The following is a 20,625-nucleotide window of genomic DNA, read 5'->3' as shown; positions in this document are numbered from 1 at the left end:
CTTTTCAAGAGAGGCCTTATTTCTCTCCCAAACACAGCTCCCTCTCTCCAGGGGCCATTAATGGCTGTTCAAATGCAAATGGAACCCAGGAGGGCTGACTTTTCAAGCTGCTACCGGCTGCTAGGCTGAGACTGTTTTAGTTGGCCAGCGAAGCTGGCCCCAGACAGAGCTCAGAGAAGCAGGGCACTGAGTGCCAACAGTCCCAGGTCACAGTAGGTGGGGTTGGCCTTCTGAGCTCTTAGGTGGAGTTACTACCTGGGGCCACACTGTGATTCCTCCCAGGCTCACCTTGGCTGCATTCATCCCTGCCACTGGATACTTCAGCTTCAATGCACAGATGAGGGCTTTGGGGGTAAGAAGGAGAGTGAGGGCTTTAGAAGCCTTGGACTCCAGGCTTCTGTCTCTAGGTTTTTGTCTCAGAACCAAGACCAAGATCATGACCAAGACCAAGACCAAGACCAAGACCAAGACCAAGACCAAGACCATAGCCCATACCCAAACCAACCAATCAATGTTCCTAAATAATCTCTCATTTGTGAAAATTGGCCTAAATAATGTCTACCCTTTGGGGTGAGTGTGACTGTAGCAGCTGTCACAGTGGGGGGAAATGTTCTTATCCTTCTGTGACTTACCCCTTCCTCACATTTTTTTCATGGTGCTGCAACTTTCCACATTCATTCTTCTCTTGGATTAGAAAATCGTTCCCCGAAGAACAACAGGCGAACCTGAAGAGATGGATTTACTGGCTCAGAGTTTTGGAAGAGGAGCAACAGCTGCAGGTCAGTATCTGCTGACCCCAGCCCTGGAAGTGTTGGTCACACTTGTCTAGACAAGGACAGCAGGGGGCAGTGTTGGAGAGAAGGGGACAGGCTGGGTAAGTCCTTACAAGCTCCAGAACAGTGGACGTTACCTTGGGAAAAGGCAGAGGGGATGGGAAGGCCTGTGAGACTTGGGGAGCTCTGCAAAAGGCATTGTGGCAAAGGAAGAAGGAAAAGGGAATGGCTGGCTCCCAGCTGCCAGCCACTGACAGGAACCAAGATGGTGGGGCATGGAAGGATGTTGTCCCTCCTGTGTTGTCCAGCAGGAGCTCCTAGCTATTGTCTAGATGAAGTTTTCATCCACAAAGAATTCTTGGCCGGGATGGTCCTCAGGTAGGGTCTGGTGGTTGGCTGCAGAGCCAATTGCCTAGTATCCATGTCTAGAGAGTGGCTTGTCCCCTGTGCCCAGCACAGGGCCTGTGCTACATCTCCCACCTGCAGGAGGTACAGTCCATTGTGGGTCACCAGTCCCTAGTTCCTGGCCCAACAGGACTGGCTTCTGACCCAGCCAGCCTCACCTCTGCCTCAGCCTGTCATTCTGAGGAACTCTGTCTTCTGCAATGTACAACTCAGGGTAATAAATAGTCATAATGAAACTTAATATTTAAGCCCAGGGAGCTGCTGCCTTATACCACATTGAGCTAAAAATAATTCAACCTGGAGAAGGCCTCTCTGGGATCCATTTCCTCACATCAGCTGCCTGGGCTACTGGAGCTTTGCTTTGTCCTTGGATTGGAGGTTGCATTGGTCAGGTCTCTTAGGGAGAGGTGCTCCCATTCATTTCCCTTAGTAAATTCAATTTTAAAATGTTGAAGGCCTTCAGGAGCAATCAGGCAGCCTGTTTTGTTCGCCATTTTGGCCCTGGTGGTGGCACACAGTAGGTCAGTAGCATCTTTTGCCACATGCACGAGTCCTGGAAATAACCTGAGAAGTACTTACTTATTCTCCTCCACAGATTGTAATCCAAGGCTTTGAGAGGCCGAGTAACTTGTACAAGGTCCCCCAGGGGAGTGGGCTGTCTCGGAGGGAGCATATGTCCCCTGGTTCCCAGAACATCTTGATTAATTGGGACAGTTTTTCTGTGCTGTTTCGTGTGAGAACAGAGGGGTTGGGGTGGTGCAGTCACACTGTGTGCCGTCTCATGGGCCTGTTAGGCAGAGTCTCGGACGTCAGCAGGTCTGAAGACAGGGGGCTGCTTGGAAAGCAAAGAGGCTGTGATGATTTTTCCTTTTCCCTTTGATTTCTTATTTTAGTTATAGACAAAGTCTACACAAGTGTGGGGTTTCAAACTCTAACTCAAAAGACAGTAACCTCCTCTGACAGTGCTAATAAGGTTCGGGGGTGAACAGCTCCCACACCGTGAGTGAGGGGTTGGAAAAACTTCAAGGTCTCACAACAAACGAAAAGAGATGCAGCTACCTAGGGAGTCAAAGAGGACCTGTCTGTCAGCAGTGCCCATTTTCCTTGTACAGGAACAATGACCTTGGAGGAAGGAAAGGACATTCTTGAAAGACCCAGTTAATCATAGAAATATAACCTGAGACCTCATTCCCAGCCACTGCCCTCTTGCTGCTTGCCCACCTCATGCTTGAAGGTGTCCCCCCTCTCTCTCTGCCTCTCTCTCTCAAAATCTATCATTTTGCAGCAAATTTTACATATATTCTGTGCAACAGCCTGTGTGTCCTGTCTAAAATCTTTCATAAGCGACACAAAGAATCAAAATGCATCACCAGTTCCTCCCTGACTTAGAACCTGGTGGTGTTAGAACCCAGCTTCTTGGTAAGAGGCACAGTAAGATGGCATTCTAGACAGACAGCCGTTTTTCTTTACTTGTTGGCTGTATACCCCTGTACATAGGTCTTACATTTAATGGGCTTCTTGTTGCGTACGAAAGATGGACAGGCAGTACGGTTGGGGGTAGACTATCTTTCCAGTACTTTGTTTTTATTCAAGGCAAAGACTTTTAGTTGCTTTTAAAAGTGGCTGCACCTATGCAAGGTGTGAGGCCAAGTGTGTGAGGAACAGAATTCAAGTTGGAGTTGGTTCCCCTCCATTTCTCCTTCATCTCTAGATCTGAAGCATCACAGGGCAGCCATGTCTTTTCTACCTTGGGATCCACAAGATCTGTGTTGGGTGTTTTTTTCTGTTTTGTTTTCCTGGGGATTAAATCCAGGGTCTTTGCACTGAGCAACATCCTTTGCCCTTTGTTTTCTTTTAAGTTTTGAGACAGGTCTCACAAAGTCACTAATTTGCACACCCTGTGCTCAAACATGCAACCCTCCAACCTCGCCTCCCAGAGTGCGGGAATTACAGGCATGGACCACCATGCCTGACAGTGTGTTGGGCATTTTTGAATGAGGAGTTGTGGGCTCCTGTGGGGGGCAGTGGAGGCAGCCAGGTGCTCTGGAATGGCAAGGATCTTTAGTGTCACCAGGACCAGTTCTCAGGGTGCATCCTGGACCCAGCACCATCAGCATTGCTGGAGAATTCTCCATGGAGTGCAGGGGCCCCAGGCTTGTTGAACCAGGAGCTTGGTGCTGTGGTGCTCTATCAAGTTCCCAGGTTTCTGCTGCACCTTTGGGTTTCAAACTCCAGATCTGGATCAAGGTTCCTCAGCCTCCGTCTCCTGAGGTTTGGAGCTGATCACTCTTTGTTGTGGCCATACTGTTCATTGCAGGATGCTGAGCAGCATCCCCATCTAATCCCCACATCAGATGCCAGAGGCATTGGCCTCCCAGTGGTGACAACCAGACCTTGCTCCCGACATTGTCAGATGTCTCTCTGTGGGACAAAATCATCCCTGTTTGAGAACCATCAATTAAAATTCTTGCTTCCAGAACACAGTCAATGATCCAGTAGCGTCAGCTGCACAGGACTTTGTCAGAAGAGTCTGGGCACCATCCAGAATCTACTGCCCTTGACAAGGTCCTCAGGTGATCCGAATGGAGTTGAAATTGACAAACATGGTGTCAACCAACCTGTTCAGCTTCCACATGCAGAGATAGCAGTTGAGGGGCAGGACCTGCCTGGGTTATGTCTCCAGAGCACTGTACATGTCAGTTTTAGTGTTTGTTGACTGAATGTATGTGTTTTCCTGAAATTAGAACAGCTCTTTTCCTTGGCTTCTTAGTCTCAGAATCTTGAGTGCCTTTCAGTTAAGAGGCTAGGACAGCAGTCCCTTAATTTTGATGTGTTTGTTGTTCTCTTGATTAGAAGTGAGGAATGCACCAGGCATGGTGGCACAGGCCTGTAGTCTTAGCACTTGGGAGGCTGAGGCTGGAAGATTGTGAGTTCTAGGCCAGCCTGAGCTACAGAGCAAGACCCTGTCTCAAAAGGGGTGGAGGTAAATGGGTTCATGAAAGGAAGACCCCCGGATGTAAAGTGTCAATCTCATCAAATTATAGAGTAGTCTTTATATTTTTATCCCGGTAAGTCATTGTATTTTTTGGAAACAAAATACTTAGGTACCCTGCCACCAGCTAACCTGCAGCAGAGCAAATTTGCTTTGTTGAATGCAAAGTAAATCTTGTACAGTAAAGTGCTTTTGAACTGTTCCAGTATCTCCTTTGCACAGTCTCCCATGGCCGATAAAAACCAGCCAGGCAATATTAGAGCTGAGATTTGATGCAAAGTCTCACCTTTTCTTTATTAATAGGGAGCGATAGGCACAGCCCTTCTCTAACAGGCAGCCAACTGCTCAGCAAGTTTCCTTTTACAGTTCCCATTTCTGATCATTGCACAACCCTAATTAGTCAGGTTGACAGCCAGCTCCTGGGGAACAAAGACTGCAGCCACAGGCTCCAGGATAAAGGCAGGAAGAAGGATGTGAGGCCGGAAAGAAGGAAAGCTCTGCGGGTCCATCCTGACCAGGGCTCTCTGGGCACCTGGTCAGAATCTCATCCTTGGGTGTAGCATTAACTGCCTGGGCTTCTCTCCATTAGAACATATTTTGCCATTGTGCTGATTTCCAAGTCTCCCAACAGCTACTTAACAATCCTCTCTCACTCACTCCCTGTGAGACAGATGCATATCTGCACACACACACGCAGACACATATTTCTATTAGCCTGCCAGATGTTTCAAAATTTATTTTGTTTGAAGAAATGCCACTGAGTCAATAAAACTCAGTGTTGAAGCACCAATGTATAAACCAGTGTCTTGGTTTTCTATTGCTCCAGTAACAAATCACCACATGCTTGCTAACTTAAAACCATGCCAATTCATTATCTTATTGCTTGGAGGTCAGAAGTCAGAAATAGGTTTGATGGGCTAAAATCAAGGCATTGGCAGGGCTGCGTTCCTTCTGCAGGACCCAGGGAGAATCAATTTCCTTGTCTTCCCCAGCTTCTGGCTGGCTCCTGACCCCTTGCTCCATCTTTAGATGTACAATCCTGGCCTCTGCTTCCATCAGCTCATCTCTCTGACACTGATGCTCCTACCTCCTTTCCGATAAGGATCCTGTGATTGTATCAGCCCCCACCTTGAAGCCAGCATACTCTCCCATCTAAGATCTTCAATACATCAGCACCATCCCTTTGTAACATATTCTAACATATTCACTGATTCCAAGCTTTAGGCTGTGGACCTTTGGGGGAGATGCAGGAGCATTATTTAGCCTATTGCACTCACTTTATTTTTATTTACTTTTTAATACTTTTTTTAGTATCTGTCTGCGATACATAATGAATCCATTCTTTGCGAGGTGTTGGTACATATGTATGGCACATCTCAGTCCTGTTCACTTTCCCAGCCACTTCCCTCCTCCCTTCTCCTTCCCTGTTTCCCTCCGTCTCCAGGTCCCCTTCCGTCTGTGAAAGTTCTCTTTCCTGTTTCCTATCATTGCTCTTCAGTTTTGTTCTTTACTTACACTTTGGGTTTCTCATATGAGAGAAACCACAAGCCATGTAACCTGTGTCTGATTTATTTCCTTTAGCATCATGGTCTCAAGAGGCATCCATTCTCTGACACATGACTCAAATTTATCCTCCTTTATGGCTGAGTAGTGTTCCATTGCCATAGTCAATTTAAGCCAGGTGTTATGAAAAGCAGGTAATAAAAATACCCGATTTAAGTACTAAACTGAATACTAAATTAGATGGTATGTCATTTGTTTGGCACATAATAAGCTCTTAGTACATGTGAACTACTTATTATCTGTATTAGGTTTCCCATTGCTGGACACAGTACTGACACTCACAACTTTAAAAGGAGAGGCCTAATTTAGCTCATGGTTTGGGAGAATTCAGTCCAAAGTCTGCTGGCTCCATGGCAGGAACATCATGGGGGAAGCGTGTGATAGAGAAAAGCTGCTTAGTTCATGGTGGCTAGGAAGCAGAGCAGGGGACTAGGGGCAAAGTGGAAGGGGCTAGGGAGCCCAGGGGCACTGGCATGACCTGCGCAGACACTCCTGCGAGCGCACTCTGCTAACCTGCTCGGTGTTTCTAATCCGATGAAGTTGACCTATCAAAATTAATGGTCACATTATTACTGGACTCGTATATACTATTACTCTCTTTCATTGCCACTATGGTATTACTTCCATCTTCAGAGTGTGTGTGTGTGTGTGTGTGTGTGTGTGTGTATGTAGTGGTGGCAGATCAGAAATGGGATGGACCAGGTTAGTTCTGGCATTTGGGGAATGGGACTGAGGAGGTTGAGAACATGGGCATCACCTTAAGCAGGACAGATACTGTGAACAGGTGCAGGGTGATGTCAGTGGAGAAAATAAGTGTGCAAAGATGTACAAGTGGAACCAACAGGAGGAAATGGGAGACACTATCGAAAAAGAGCACCATTCACTTAACTGTTGATTCTGACATTTCCCCTCAAGCCTTGGTCATGGCTTGTCTCAAAGGCCCCCGCAAATCATTCCTCCCTTCTGGCTATCTTTATTCGCCAGCCCATGACACTATTTAAAGCGTTGCTCTTCCTTCAAGATCTACCTCAACTACCACCTTCTCCAGGAAGCCTTTACTAATAGCTTAGTAATCATGGGTGTTTATTTCCTCTCCTCAAAGTGCCCACAATGCTTAATTCCAAACTCTTGGTGTGGCTTGTGCCAGCCTGGGAACATTGTGTTACTTGTCATCTTGCTTCCTAAACTGAGCTTCTCTCACTCCTCTCTGCAATTGTAGCACAGACCTGGGATCTCCTTTTTTCTGTTTGAAGCCCTATTCATTTTCCCATCTAGGAAAGCATATAACTTTAGTCACTTTTTAACTTTAATTCCCATAATCCAGGAAAAGTCTGGGTGGTTCATCTCTGACAAGAGCACCAGAGAATGTATGTGTATGATGAGACAGACTTGGGGAAACACTGGTATAATGGTCTTGGGCATTAGGGCTCCAGGTTAAGGAACCACACAGATCAGAAGTGAGGCCCTGGCTTTGGTCTTCTTTTTTCTTGTTGGTAAAGTGAGAATGTTGGAACAGAGAGTCACAGAGTTTCCGTGTTGCAGTGAGCAATTGAGTGCAGCATAAGGGATGAAAAAGATAACTCGGAGACAGGACTTAGTTCAATCCACCAAGAGGCCCAGGAGGGCTGCTTCTCAACCGAGAGCACCCAGCCAACTGGGAGACTCTGGGAGAAGAAAAAGCCACCACGCTGAGAATGCTCTGAGTTTTATTTAGAATATTAATGTAAGAGAAAAAAGCAGGAGAGAAAGCAGTTCGGGCCCAGAGCTGTTTCAAGACCAGGCAGTTTTTCCTGGGGAAAGGGGAAGAACGTGGCCAGGGAACATTCTTTACTAACCTAAATGTCTTGTTTAACCGTTCACTCCTCACAGAGCCTGTGTACTTTTTGCCTCTGCACTTTAATTATTTGTGTGGTTTTGTCCTGCATTTTTAACCATTCACTACTCATAGAGACTATACACTTTTGTCCACAGTTTAATCGTTCACTCTTGGCCAGGTGCCCCACATGTCCTTGGAATTCTTGCAGCCTTCTTAGCTCTGCGTTGAACCCATTGAGTGTCAGGTCCCGTCCTTAGGCCTGTTTACTACCCTTGTATCCCTATCAAACGAACTGGGAGAGGATGGAGCTGTTTCTCAGACACTGTCAGTTAGAAGGAAGCTTTCGGCAGAGGATGGAGTTACTGATTACAGAGCAATTTGTTCAGGAGGCATTGGAGATAATTAGCAAGAGAAGAAGCAGTGCATTTGGAATGGAGTTTTTTTTTTAATCCTTTGGGTGTTGATCCATCAGTTGTACGACTGTTCTACTGGCAGTCAGGATGTAGACTGGGGAATAAACTCATGGATTTCACAGGCAGGAATGCTAAGCACTCACAATGAGACAGATATAGTTCAGGTGCTCTTGGGGGCTGCTTGCAATCCAAAAGAAATGGCTGCATGACATTTAATTCTCTTTTGATTTAGCATTCTTTCAGGGCAACATCTTTGATGGGACAGACAAGATGCTGCCTGGGACAGACAAGGTGCTGTCTGGAATGAAAGTGACTATACTCCCTTCCATGCCCTCAGGACCTTTTAACACAGGGGAGGAGGTGACACACACTGGTCAGTCAGTGAAAGTGAAGCAGAATGTGAAAGCAGCCAATGAGGCTCCCCTGAAGTGCAGTGCAGTTGGGAGGAAGGAGAGCTCTGAGCTGCTGGGGTCTTGTGTTTCCTGGGGAATAGAGCCTGAGGCCAAACTCAGGTGCTCCTGCTCTGCTGGAGTGCAGGAGAGAGAATCAGGGGAGAGGACACTGAGGCGGGGGAGGAAGGAAAGCAAGAACAAAGGAGGTGTTGCAGGCCTGGTTGTGGGCATGGCTCAGCATGTGTTAGGTAGTTGCTAGGGGATGGCAAGGGTAAAATCTTATTAAATGAGGGTGATGAGGAACACATTCAGAAAGGGGGTTATGGTTGATTTTGCCTAAATTACAATGCTGGTGCAATATGAAATAGAATTAGAAAAATAGATCAGAGGATTCAGCTTGCTTGAGCCTTGAAAAGATATTGGACTTAGTCTGCTGCCAGTGAGGAGACATTTGAGGTTCCATTTAGACACAAGAGTAACAGGCTATACAGTACTGTGCCTTCATAAACAAGAAATAGTGCACTCCCATCTTGTTCCAAGATGAAGCCAAGAATCTATACAAAAGGAAAAGGAGGCTTGCATAGTTTCATATTCCCTGTTGCTCAGTCAAAAGCAAAAGCAGCAACACCAAGCTCTGTGCCACTGTTTCTGAAATCTCCAATGGTGTCCCTGGGCTAGCAAAGTGCAGAGAGGTGTGACAAGAAGCTATTTTCCCCAAATCACTCAGCTGCCAGGAGCTATGTGCATCTTGTTTCGGAAAAACAACCACACAGAGATCTGTTTATTACTCAGAGGTTCCTCTAGGTGGCCAGAAATATTCCCTAAAATAGTTAGAGGGAGGGAGGGAGAGAGAGGAAGGGAGGGAGGGACATGGGGGGATTCAAGGATTCAGCTGAGCAATGTGTGTGGCTCTTTGAAAGAGTTCCTGGAAATCTGTTCAGGAGGAGAAAAACGAAATCCTTTTGGTGACTATTTGATGAAGGTCTGGGGGAAGAGTCTTAGAAGTGGGAGGAGATGATACCCACATTGATTAAAGTCAGAGCAAAGCAACACAACCACACAGCCAAACCGTATTTAGCAATGAAAAGTCCTTGGGATTGTGGATATGCATATGTAGTCATGATCTCTGATGGGTTTTTCACCTTAACAAAAATTCTGCTAAGTCATCATGGTGGTGAGCCAACATGGCGCAGCCCATTGGAGGCCATGTGGTAGGCTCTGCCTTCCTCTTCCCTGGTTGTAGTACAACTTCTACCTCCTTTTTATACAACATCCTGTTTCCCTCTTCCTGTCCCCTGTCTAATCACTGCCTGCCAAGTCACACAGACAATCCCTTAAACTGCACCCCCAGCCTGGCTCTATAAAGCTTTTGTTCCCCTGGCCAGGCCCTCAGAAAGTCCATCCCTCTTTTCTGCTGTGGTCTTCTCCATGCCTGCAATAAAAGCACTTTTTACTTTGTTACTTTTTTCTCTTTTTATCTGCATCAGAAAACCTATCATTTTGGTGCCATGAGTTGGATGCAGGCTGTGTGGTCCTACAAAAGGGGGATTATCCTCCCTTTGGTTCAGGGCCCCCTGCCAACGAGCCACGTTTCCTTTTCTCTTTTGGTCTGATATTTGCTGTTGCAAGCCTGTCTTGGTTACTTTTCTCTTGCTGCTGAGACAAAACACCCGACACCCAAAATTAAGGAAAGAAAGATTTATTTAGCTCACAGTTTATGGAGGTTTCAGTCCATAATTGGCTGGCTCCAAGGCAGAGTGGCACATGGCACTGGGCAACTGTTCATGCTGGTGGAAGACAGCAAAAGCAACAACGGCATAAGGGAGGAAGGGTGGCAGGCAGCCTCTTTCCCTCCCTTACATTGTATGCAAACTATCTGTCCCAGGGTGGGTGTAGCACTCATGTCCATAATTCCAACATTGGACCATGAATTGATCATAAACTCTAGAAGCTCACCCCATGACTGCATGTGGATTTGAGGGGACATTCAGACACAAACCATAACAAATTTCTTCAATGACATCCTATTAAAGGACAACAAATTAGATAAATCTTCTTATGTATTAGGTAGGGATAATTGACTAAAAAGGGTTATTCTATTCCAAAATGGAGATTTAAATGTGCTACAAAAATGTCATCATGCCTGTTGTGTTACAATACTATGTAAGATTTTTTTAATTCAAATTTTCTTTCTAAAACTATATGACTGTTGTCAGTTAATATTCTATCAAGATTCAACTACTAGAACATCCATGATTGATAAGAAGTAATAGTTCTCTGGCTATACTTTATATTTCAAGGTACTTATTGCACAGATAAAATTTTAATAATTAAGTTCACTGCTCCTATTACAATATAATGTCATTCATCTTCTCTTCTGGATGTTCAACAGCTGAATACTTTCACCTCCTCCATCTGTGGCTCCTCCTGTTCTTCTCTACTCTCCTCTGCTCCTAGCTCCAACAACCTTTAATCCTTCTCCATCTGCTCCCTCTCCACTGCCTCCATCATCAGCCCCACATACTTGACCCTGCTCCTCTCCTCCTCCACGGTCAACCAACTAGTCTCCCCCTTCTCAGCCTACAACATCTATTTCGTCCAAAGGACAATCTCCCTATTCCTCCCCTCCCTCATTAACTTTCTCTCCTCCGGCCCACCATACTCGATCCCATGCTCATCCCAAGGGGCCATGAAGTGGAGAGTCACAAGATGGAGACCATGAGCCACATGGCCACTAGCAGCCATTTTCTACAAGCCACATGGCCATCAGTGGCCATCTTGTGGGACACATGGTCACTGGCAGCCATCTTGCTACAGGACATATGACCCTCTTCCGCCATCTTACCTTTATTCCTCCCACCCTCCACCAGCTTATTCTGACTCCTCTCACACTCCCCCATCTTGTCCTAGACACTCCCACTCCCCACCATGTTGTCTTGACTCTACCTGTCCTCTGCCATCTTGTTCTGACTCCACCCATTCTCCACATTCTCCTAGTCTAACTCAGCTCCAATTTGTATGTCCTTTCCAGGAACAAGTGGGCCCTGAAGGGCTAGTCTGCATCCATGTTCCTTTTACTCTTTCTGATCTCTCACAAATCTCTCAAAAACTGGGTTCTTTCTCTGCTGACACTCATAACTATATTAAGGAATTAAAATTTATTACTAGTTCCTATGATTAACATTTTAAAGACCTTTAAGTTATTTTTAACTCCACTCTGTCCTCCCAGCAAAAGGAGAAACCATGAAAAGCAGCCTACAAGGTAGCTGATGAGAAACACTGGGCTAATCCCAATGATCCTGTTGGGGTCACTGCAGTGCCATTAGAGGACCCTCATTGGGGTTATCAAAGACCAGACAGTTCATGACACATTAATATTATGATTGATTGTATAATAGCAAATCTCCGTAAGATTTGTCACAAACCTGTTAATTTCAGCAAGCTTTTTAAACAAACACAGAGAAATGATAAAAACCCTGCTGAGTTTCTTACTCACCTTACTGAGACTCTCAGCAAGTTTACCAATGTAAATCCACAATTTACTGAGGGACTAGTACTTGTCAATACCTATTTCATCTCTCAGTCAGCCCCAGATATTTGGGTTAAATTTAAAAAGTCTGAGTTCAGCCCTCAGTCTCCACAAGGAGAACTTTTAGCCTTGGCTTTCAGTGTCTTCAACAAAAGAGAACATCAACAAAAACCAGACAAACAAATTAGTAAAATGGCTATTACTAAAGCATAAGCCAAATATCAACATGAGCTTTTGGCAATGGTACTCAGGATTCCTAAGGTAGATAAGCAAGGTAGTGCTAGTGGTAATACCTGAGCCCCTCCTGGGCCATGCTTGAAGTGCAGCAAAGAAGGACTCTGGGCATGAGCCTGCCCCAACCCGTGGCCACCAATAAGACCTTGTCCTCTCTCTAACCTCAAGGGCCATTAGAAGTGTGACTGCCCTGCTGACCAGAGAATGGGTAAGTCATCCATTTCCCCACCCTTACAGGATAATCTGCTGCCACTATGGGACTCATCACTTACTGACCTTCTAGACATTGCTGCTGAAGAGGACTGATGGGGCTCAGGGTCCATGGCCCCCACAAAGGTATCCTACTTGGAGCCCCAAGTCTCACTAGAAGTCTCAGGTAGGACACTCTCTTTTCTTGTTGACACAGGGGACACATACAGTGTTCTTCCTGAGTTATTGGGTCATGGTACCCAATCTCTCATCTCTGTAGTGGAGACTGATGGCTGACCCACCAACCTGCTCCAGACAGGACCTATTCCTTGCCAGCTCCAGACACTCTTTTTCACTCACAACCTTCTCATCTTCCCAAACTGCCCTACTTCTCTCATGGGGAGAGACTTTCTCCAGAAGCTCAACTTTCTCTTCACCTTTTCTCTCCCTATAGCTCTAGTCCTTCAGCCCACATTACTGCATATCACCAATCCCAACCCTCCCTTACCTCCTTTGCTGGTCTATCCCATAATCTGAGACACTTCCAATCCCTCCCACGTGACCCATGCTGTCCCTGTCTCCATCCGCCTCAGGGACCCATCCATCTATCCCTGTGTTCCCCAATACCCAATAGCCCCCAAACACCAACGGGGACTCAAACCCATAATTAAATGTCTCCTTACAAATGGATTCCTTAAAGCCACACATTCACCTTATAACACCCCCATCCTTCTGGTAATCAAGCCAAATGGCTCTTATCATTTAGTTCAAGATCTTAGAGTTATTAATAATGCCATTACACCTGTATACCCTGTAGTGTCAAACCCTTATACTATGCTCTCTTATATTCCTCCATCTACAACCCACTTTATAGTGTTAGATCTCAAAGATGCCTTCTTTACTATTCCCTTACACTAGACTGCCAAAAGCACAGCTCCCCAAACAAGTGGCAGTTGTACATGGCAAGAGACATCAAAATTCAACAGATCCCATTGCTCAAGGAAATGTATTTGCAGATATGCAGGCCAAGCTAGCTGTTCAACAGCCATATCCTTCCCACCTTCTTCCTCTCATTCCAAAGGCCACACTCTCACACCAACACTCACCAGACCAATTGTGCTTGCTCCAAAGACCCGACTTCCACCAAAACACACAGTGTTAAATTTTCCAAGGGCCCAAGCTTGTTCTTCCAGATCAACAGGCACAAACTATCATCACTGATTTACACAACTGCTTCCATGTTGGCACTCAGGATTTATATAAGCGCCTAGCTCCCATTGTCACTCATCCCTTTTTAAAAACAATCACACAGCAAGTCACTCAAAACTGTCAACTGTGCACCAAACCTCTCCTCAGGGATGCCTTCCACCTTCCTCTTTCCCAACCCACCAAGTCCGTGGACATACTCCAGGTAAAGACTGGCTGATAGACTTCACACACGTGCCTCGTCACAAAACTCACAGATATCTTCTCACTTTTGTCTGTACTTTCTCAGGGTGGATAGAGGCCTTTCCCACTGCTCAAAAAATTGCTGATATAGTGTCCAAAACTCTCATACAGGACACTATTCCCAGATTCGGACTGCCTTGGACTGTCCAGTCAGATGATGGTCAAGCATTTATCTCCCAGATCACCCAACAGGTCTCTTTAAGTATCAATAGTACCGGGCATTGAAATATACCATACCATCCACAATTCTTGGGCAAAGTAAAAAAGGCAGTTGGGCTCCTAAGAACACATCTCACAAAACTTATTTTAGAGCTACAACTGCCATGGCCTCAGCTTTTCCCTCTCACTCTGACTAAACTCTGAGCACTCCCAAGGGCGCCTATTTTTTTTTTAGACCTTTTGAGCTTACGTATGTTAGGTTATTTCTGCTTCATGACTTCCTGGCTCCCAATAACCTTCCCCCTATGGCTGATAATATTCCAGTCTTATCCTTCTTCCAACACCTTCTATGACAGTAACCCATTTACACCATAATATTCTCCCTCTGTAACCAAGGAGTCATTGGGTCATTCAACTTCACTCCTGCCAATCCCAAAATCATTCTTGTGGTTCCCTTCTGTCAGACACTCTCTCACACTTCTCAAACCTTGCATTGCACTGGCTTTGCATTTCTTACTGGTAAGATGTATATTTGGAGGCCTCCCCCAAACTAAAATGCCTCACATCTGTCCTTCCCGCATGCTCCAGCCATAGTAGCCCCTTTAGTGCTCCATCACTCACAACAGTGGCCAACTAATCTCACCTGTTGAATCTCTCAGGGCACAAACTCCTCTTTACAGCTAACTGACTTGCCTCATTGTGCTCATTATGTATCACATACACAGGACAAGTCCTTATGTCCACCTAAGGGATGGTTTTATAGGATGTAAAAGGGGAGCATATCCCTGTCTCCCCGCTAGATGCACAGGTTCATGTACACTGGTCCTCTTGGTCTCAACCTTGACAATCAATTCCCAAGAAACCATAGAAGAGTCAATCCTGTCACAACTCCAGGACACTCATCTTGCTCACAAAACTAGAGTGGCCCAAGTCCCAATACTCACTAGGGTGAGCATTCTTGCAGTCCTTAGAGTCAGTCTGGGAGCAGGGGAAATAGGCATGGGCATCTGTGCCCATAAACTTCCCTCAAACTTCACCAAAGGATAGAGGACATAACACCTGCCATACATTCACTTCAAAATCAGATAAACAGCTTACTGCAGTCACACTTCAAAACCAACACGCTCTTGACATGTTGACAGCTGGAAAAGGGGGCACTTGTGCTATGCTGGGGAAGAATGCTGTTACTTTGTAAATGAATCTGGGATTGTCATGGCTAAGGTAAAAAGTCTCCACACCTGGCTTGAGTGAAAGCGCCAGGAACTAAAAAACTCATATTCCTCCCCGACACCACGGTCACAGTGGAGTGACACATTTAGATCCTGGCACCATTCCTTGTTCCTCTGGTGGGCCCCATAATCATGATAATAACTTATTTACTCATAGGGCCCTGCATTTTTACACTTTTTAAAATTTTATTCAATCAAGGCTCCAGTCCATAACTGCCAGCAAGCACATCGCTCTGTCAAAAAATCCCAACACCAGCTTCTGCATAAGCGATACCCATCGTCCCCTCACCCCCTAACACAATGACACCCCTATTCAGCAGGAAGCAGTCTGAGAGAGTCGTCGCCCCTATAACCAAAAGATGGGAATGATGGGTTTTTCATCTTAATAAAAATTCTGCTAAGTCATCATGGTGGCGAGCCAATATGGTGAGGCCCACTGGAGGCCATGCGGCAGGCTCTGCCTTCCTCCTCCCCAGTTATTTTACAGATTCCTACTTCCTTTTTTACAACATCCTGTTTCCCTCTTCCTGCCACCTGTCCAATCACTGCCCGCCAACTCACACAGACCATTCCCTAAGCCCCACCTGCAGCTGGGCCCTATATAGCCTTTGTTTCCCTGGCCAGGCCCTCATAAGCTCCATGTCCCTCCTTTCTGCTGTGGTCTTCTCCATGCCTACAATAAAAGCATTTCTTACTTTTTTCTGTTTTTATCTGCACCAAAAACCTATCAGTCTCTTCATTTTCCCCTCTTTATATGCTACTTGTTCTTTTTTTTTTTTTTTTTTTTGGTACCAGTCATTGAACTCAAGACCTTGTGCTTGCCAGGCAGGCACTGTGCTACTGAGCTATATCCCCAGCCCTGCTACTTGTTCTGAGAGTAAAATGGTTCAAGGACAGAGAAAGAGAATCTCTGTCCCTCTGTCCCTTTGTTCTAGTTTTGTGAGCAAGAGGGGGAATCTTAGCATGGAGGATGGAACAAATGCCTATCTGCTAAGTGTTGATGGACTTTAAAGCCTTATTATTTCTGGGTTCCCAGGGGCCAGATATGAGTCCCCAGAACTGGCCCACACTTTGTGCTCTGGTGAAGACAGAGGATGATGTGGGTGCCTCAAAGCTTGTGAGACACTAATGAAGTGTCATCTTCCATTGTGGTTTCTTTTCAAAATTTCTTCCTGGCCTCCTCTTCTACCCTGTAGCAAACAGCTGGCTCTGAGGCCAAGCCTGATGTAGGCAGGTGGAGTCAAGCTGAGCAAGGCAGAAAAGATTGTGGAGAAGTTATTCTTTGGTCTTTTATATGGAGAGGAGTGGGTTTGAATTCCCTGGGGGAACAGAGCCTGAGACCAAACTTAAGAACTCAGGCTCCATTGGAGGGCAGGAGAGAGAATCAGGGGAAAAGGGAGCTGAGGTGGGGAAGCAAACACAAGAAGGTGTGTCACAGCACTGACTGTGGTGGAACCCAAAAGCTATTGCTCCATTCGTAGGCAGTCTCTGGAGAGGTTGTTCAGAAACATTATCTAGGGGCTGGGGATTTAGTTCAGCGGCAAAGCGTCTGCCTGGCAAGTGCAAGGTTGTGAGTTCGGTTCCTGGTACCGGAGAAAAACCAAAAAAAAAAAAAAAAAAAAACCAGAAACATTATCTAAAAGCTGTCGTTTGGGAGCTGCCTTCTTGGGAGAAGAATAGATTTAGAGTCTCCTTCCCGTCTTCCCACTGTGAGCAGTTCTCCCTCATGGGGCCTTACCTCATTTGCACTTCCGGGTGTTGTTGCATGGCTCCTCTGTGCAGCTGCTTGGGAAGACAGATCCCACAGTGTAGATGGTGACATGAGATGCCCTGCCAACTTGCAGGGCAGCCTGTGTGTGTGTGTGTGTGTGTGTGTGTGTGTACACTTGAGTGTATGTGCACATGGTCTAGGGGTGGTGAGCGGTGAGTTTTGCGGTATGGACAGTGTAAGGCAGAAGGTACACTGCTATGCTGTGCCTTGAGTGACATGAGTGATTGGAGGTAGCTACAGTAGCTGGGCTCGACTGGCTGTGCAAATGAAATGCTGTGATGATGTGGCTTTTGCCAGGGAGACAGTGCGTCTTTCTCCCACTGTGCCCAAACCCTCCTCTCTGTGCCCTCTGAGAATTTTGAGGGGCAGAGTGATCTTTCTGGAGGAAACACCAAGCAGTAACCCAGGCCAAGCTCACCTCGGGGTGCATACAAACTCAGTTCTGCATGAGGAATGAAGGTGTAGGGAGCACAGTGGAGGCAGGGCCCAGAAAGAAATGAAAGTGGGCCCTTTGGAGAGCAAAGGATGCATCTGTGGTGTTGTCTTCCTGCCTCTTGCTTACCGATGATGAGCTCGTTAAAGGCTGGAGCTATTTCCGGTCCTGAGTGTGCTGCCTCTGGCACCCAGTAGGAACTCTGTAATGAAGTGGGGCCCCAGGAAAACCTCTCCATAGCACCCAAGCAGGTAAAACAACTGGTGCAGATGGAGCGGCCACACTTTCAGAAGCATGAAGGGTGGGGTCGCCCCAGCGCTGGTGGCTGCCTGTGCAGAGTTGTGATTTACAGAGTTTTATAGCCCTGTTTTCAGATGTTCACTCACCGTTTACTGCTCCGCTGCTAATAAACATCTTGTCATAAATGATAAACGGGGCAACTAGAGGAGGACGTGGGAGCCATATTTAAAGAGCCTTGGTGTTCTGCAGAATACGTAGTCCTGCCTGCGGATTAGATGGCCCCAGAATTGTTTTTTAAAATCTGTCTTGATCTTCTGTGTGACTGAATCCAAGAGAATCAGACTGCTGCGGGAGAGATGGTTAGAGACTGTTTTTTGGAAAGTGTTGGGCCAAAGGGGCCGCTGGGAGCTGTCCAGGGTCCTGGGGTGGAGGGTACGGCGCTTCTGGGTACCATTTCCTGGGTGTTTGCAAGATTTGTTCAGGAGGAAATTCGAGGTCTTCTCGTGAGCAGATTTCCCAAAGTTCCAGAACAGTAAAATGCCACATCCCTCAGCATCCAGCTGCGTGGCCAGAATACGAGTTGAGACAAGTGGGAAACGTTTGGCCTTCATGGTGCAGGGCAAGATGCTTAAAGAAAAAAAGAAATCCACTAGGTGTGGTTGTGCAGGGCTGCAGTCCCGGCTCTCTGGGAGGCTAAGGCAAGAGGACTACACATTCAAACCCACCCTGGGTAATTTAGTGACTTAGTGAGACCCCGACTCAAAAATTAAAAAGGACTGGGGATTTATCTTAGTGCAAAGGCCCTGGGCTTAAACCCTAGTGCTGGGCAGGAGAGAATTTTCCTAGTATCCATGCTGTGAGACTCAGAGCTGGTGACCTGTGCTGGTACTACGTGCCCTCCGGACTCAGAGGCTCTTGTTGGCACCCTCTTGGACCATCTGCCAGCACTCCTCCCCACCTTTCCTCTTCTTTTCTTCTCCCCTTTCCTCCTATCACACCTAGCCTCAGGCCTGCTGGGTGGCAGAGGGCTGAGATGGGAGAAGGGCCAGCCTGCAGTGGCCACTTGCAGATGGATATTGTGTTGTTCAGGGTGGGAGGGAATAGAACAGCCCAAAGAAAGTGAAAAGCTTCAAAGTGACTGGCCACTGGGGAGAGGCCAATTTGGGCTTGCCAACTTTGGATTCAGCAGACGTGAACCAGCTGGTGAACTGCCTGTTGCCCATGATCTTGGCATTTCAAGAGTAATGAGAAAAATGTAGAGAGATGTCAGTCTGTTTTATCATGGAGAGGCATTAGGCCTCACTTCCTTGAACTGAGAGTTTCATTTAAAAATTCAAAAAGATATATTTATTCTGGGGCTGGGGATTTAGCTCAGCGGCAAAAGCGCCTGCTTGGCAAGCGCAAGGTCGTGAGTTTGGTTCCCGGTACCGGAGAAAAAAAAAAAAAAAAAAAAAGATATATTTATTCTGATATTACCATCCAAGATGAAAAGAGAAAGTGCCATGGTCTCAGCAGGCTCTGGTGATTCAGGCAGTAGAACTGTTTGGTTCAAGATGACCCTGAGCATCTCTGAGTGTAGGCTGAGTCTTGTACAGGTCTAGAGAGACCAGGCAGGTAGTGCAGTCATGCTTTGAGGGCATGGGTTCTGTCTTCATATCACCACCCCCATTCCCCGCAGGAACAAGCAACTTCTAGGCTGGTCAGCCCACGTCATAGGTGGGGGCCAGTGTCCGGGCTTTCTTTTCACTGAGAGTGATGTAACAGGAGACAGAAGCTTGGAGGAGGCACAGGAAACTAGAAAGGCTGCCCCTCCCAGAGTGAAAATGTCATTCACACAATCCAGCTAATTGTAGATTCAACTGGGTAAAAAAAATTATTTTGCAATTTAAATATTCCCTGGAAGGGCTAAGACTCCTACTGAAATGCAGAGTTCCTCAGCATTTTTTATGCAGAGCAGATGAGGCTCTGGGGCCTCTTCCCAGTTGGAATGGCCCAAGGGGTGGAGGAGGCAGCTGTCAGCCATACGCCTTCCTCCGGCAACCAGACTTCCGAGACACTGGTGAGCGATTGTGAGACCTCGATCCTGGAGGCGGGCAGGACACACCATGGCTCAAGGGCTCTGGGGAAGAAGACGTATTGGCAGCCTCTGGCTTCATCTTTTTGTGTTTTGGCAAGGTGGTGCAATAACACCAGCTTTCTCACCACAAACAAACTTATGTTCGCATCTGAGCACCCCTGCTTAATAGCAAGGAGAATCACTGTCTTTGTCTGTCTGATGAGAATAAAAATGTCCCCCTAATGTGACATGGATATAGTAGGAGGTGGTGGCACAAGTAGGCCCATGTCAATGGTTAGATTCTGAGAGGAAAAAGCAATTGAACTCTATTAAGGATGACACTTCTCTTCAAATTGATGGAGCTTATTTATGGTTCATGTCTTATTGGACTGTCTAGAACATCATAAACAAAGTAATAAACCATCATTGAGGTGACAGGAGTTTTTGTTTTTGTCCTGTAGTACTTGATAACCAAAAGTAATGTCAGTGGCAAACAAAATTACCTTATCTTAAGAAACTTATGTCTATTCTCATATTTAAGGATGTTGTTTATTTGGAATGCATTCAAATTTTATTAGATGCCCTATTTTTGCCCTATTTTTCCTAGAAAGCTAATAGGACCAGAGTCACCCACCTGTAGGTGGCTGGATCAATGGTCAAATAAGCATTTGTGAACTAGGTCTTGCCTCAAGAGTTGGCAATTCTGCTTATTCCAGGCAGGTTCCTCCCACTCCCTAGCACCTACACCATCCCATCAGCAAGGAAGGTTCTGGAACTGGAGAAGTAGCAAGGGTGAGGTCAGACCATCATGGACAGAAAACTCTGCCATAGCAGAAGGGGGCAGCTTATGGACAAGAATGTCATCTACTCAACCAGGCCTGCCTTCCTATCTATCTTTCTTTTCTTTCTTTCTTTCTTTCTTTCTTTCTTTCTTTCTTTCTTTCTTTCTTTCTTTCTTTCTTTCTTTCTTTCTTTCTTTCTT

The 20,625-nt window shown here is 46.2% G+C and overlaps 1 protein-coding gene across 2 annotated transcripts in view; it reads left to right on the top strand.

Annotated features, from left to right (window-relative positions):
- Positions 1 to 20,625, top strand: part of LOC102030612 — a 51,800-nt gene that overhangs the window by 16,191 nt on the left and 14,984 nt on the right. The window contains exons 2-3 of one of the 2 annotated variants that reach the window (XR_263122.2): positions 695 to 779; positions 12,355 to 12,493. Coding sequence is in view for 1 of the 2 variants with exons in the window: in XM_013521366.1 (XP_013376820.1) it covers positions 695 to 779 (85 nt within the window). In the remaining variant the exon portion in view is untranslated. The remainder of the gene's footprint in view (positions 1 to 694; positions 780 to 12,354; positions 12,494 to 20,625) is intronic. The other variant, XM_013521366.1, reaches the window with a different exon arrangement.

This window comes from Chinchilla lanigera, unplaced genomic scaffold, assembly GCF_000276665.1.
Source record: "Chinchilla lanigera isolate Chin_1 unplaced genomic scaffold, ChiLan1.0 scaffold00061, whole genome shotgun sequence".
NCBI classification, from domain to species: Eukaryota; Metazoa; Chordata; class Mammalia; order Rodentia; family Chinchillidae; genus Chinchilla; species Chinchilla lanigera.
Note: the sequence above shows the minus strand (reverse complement) of the source record. Positions and strands in the feature narration are given on the sequence as shown.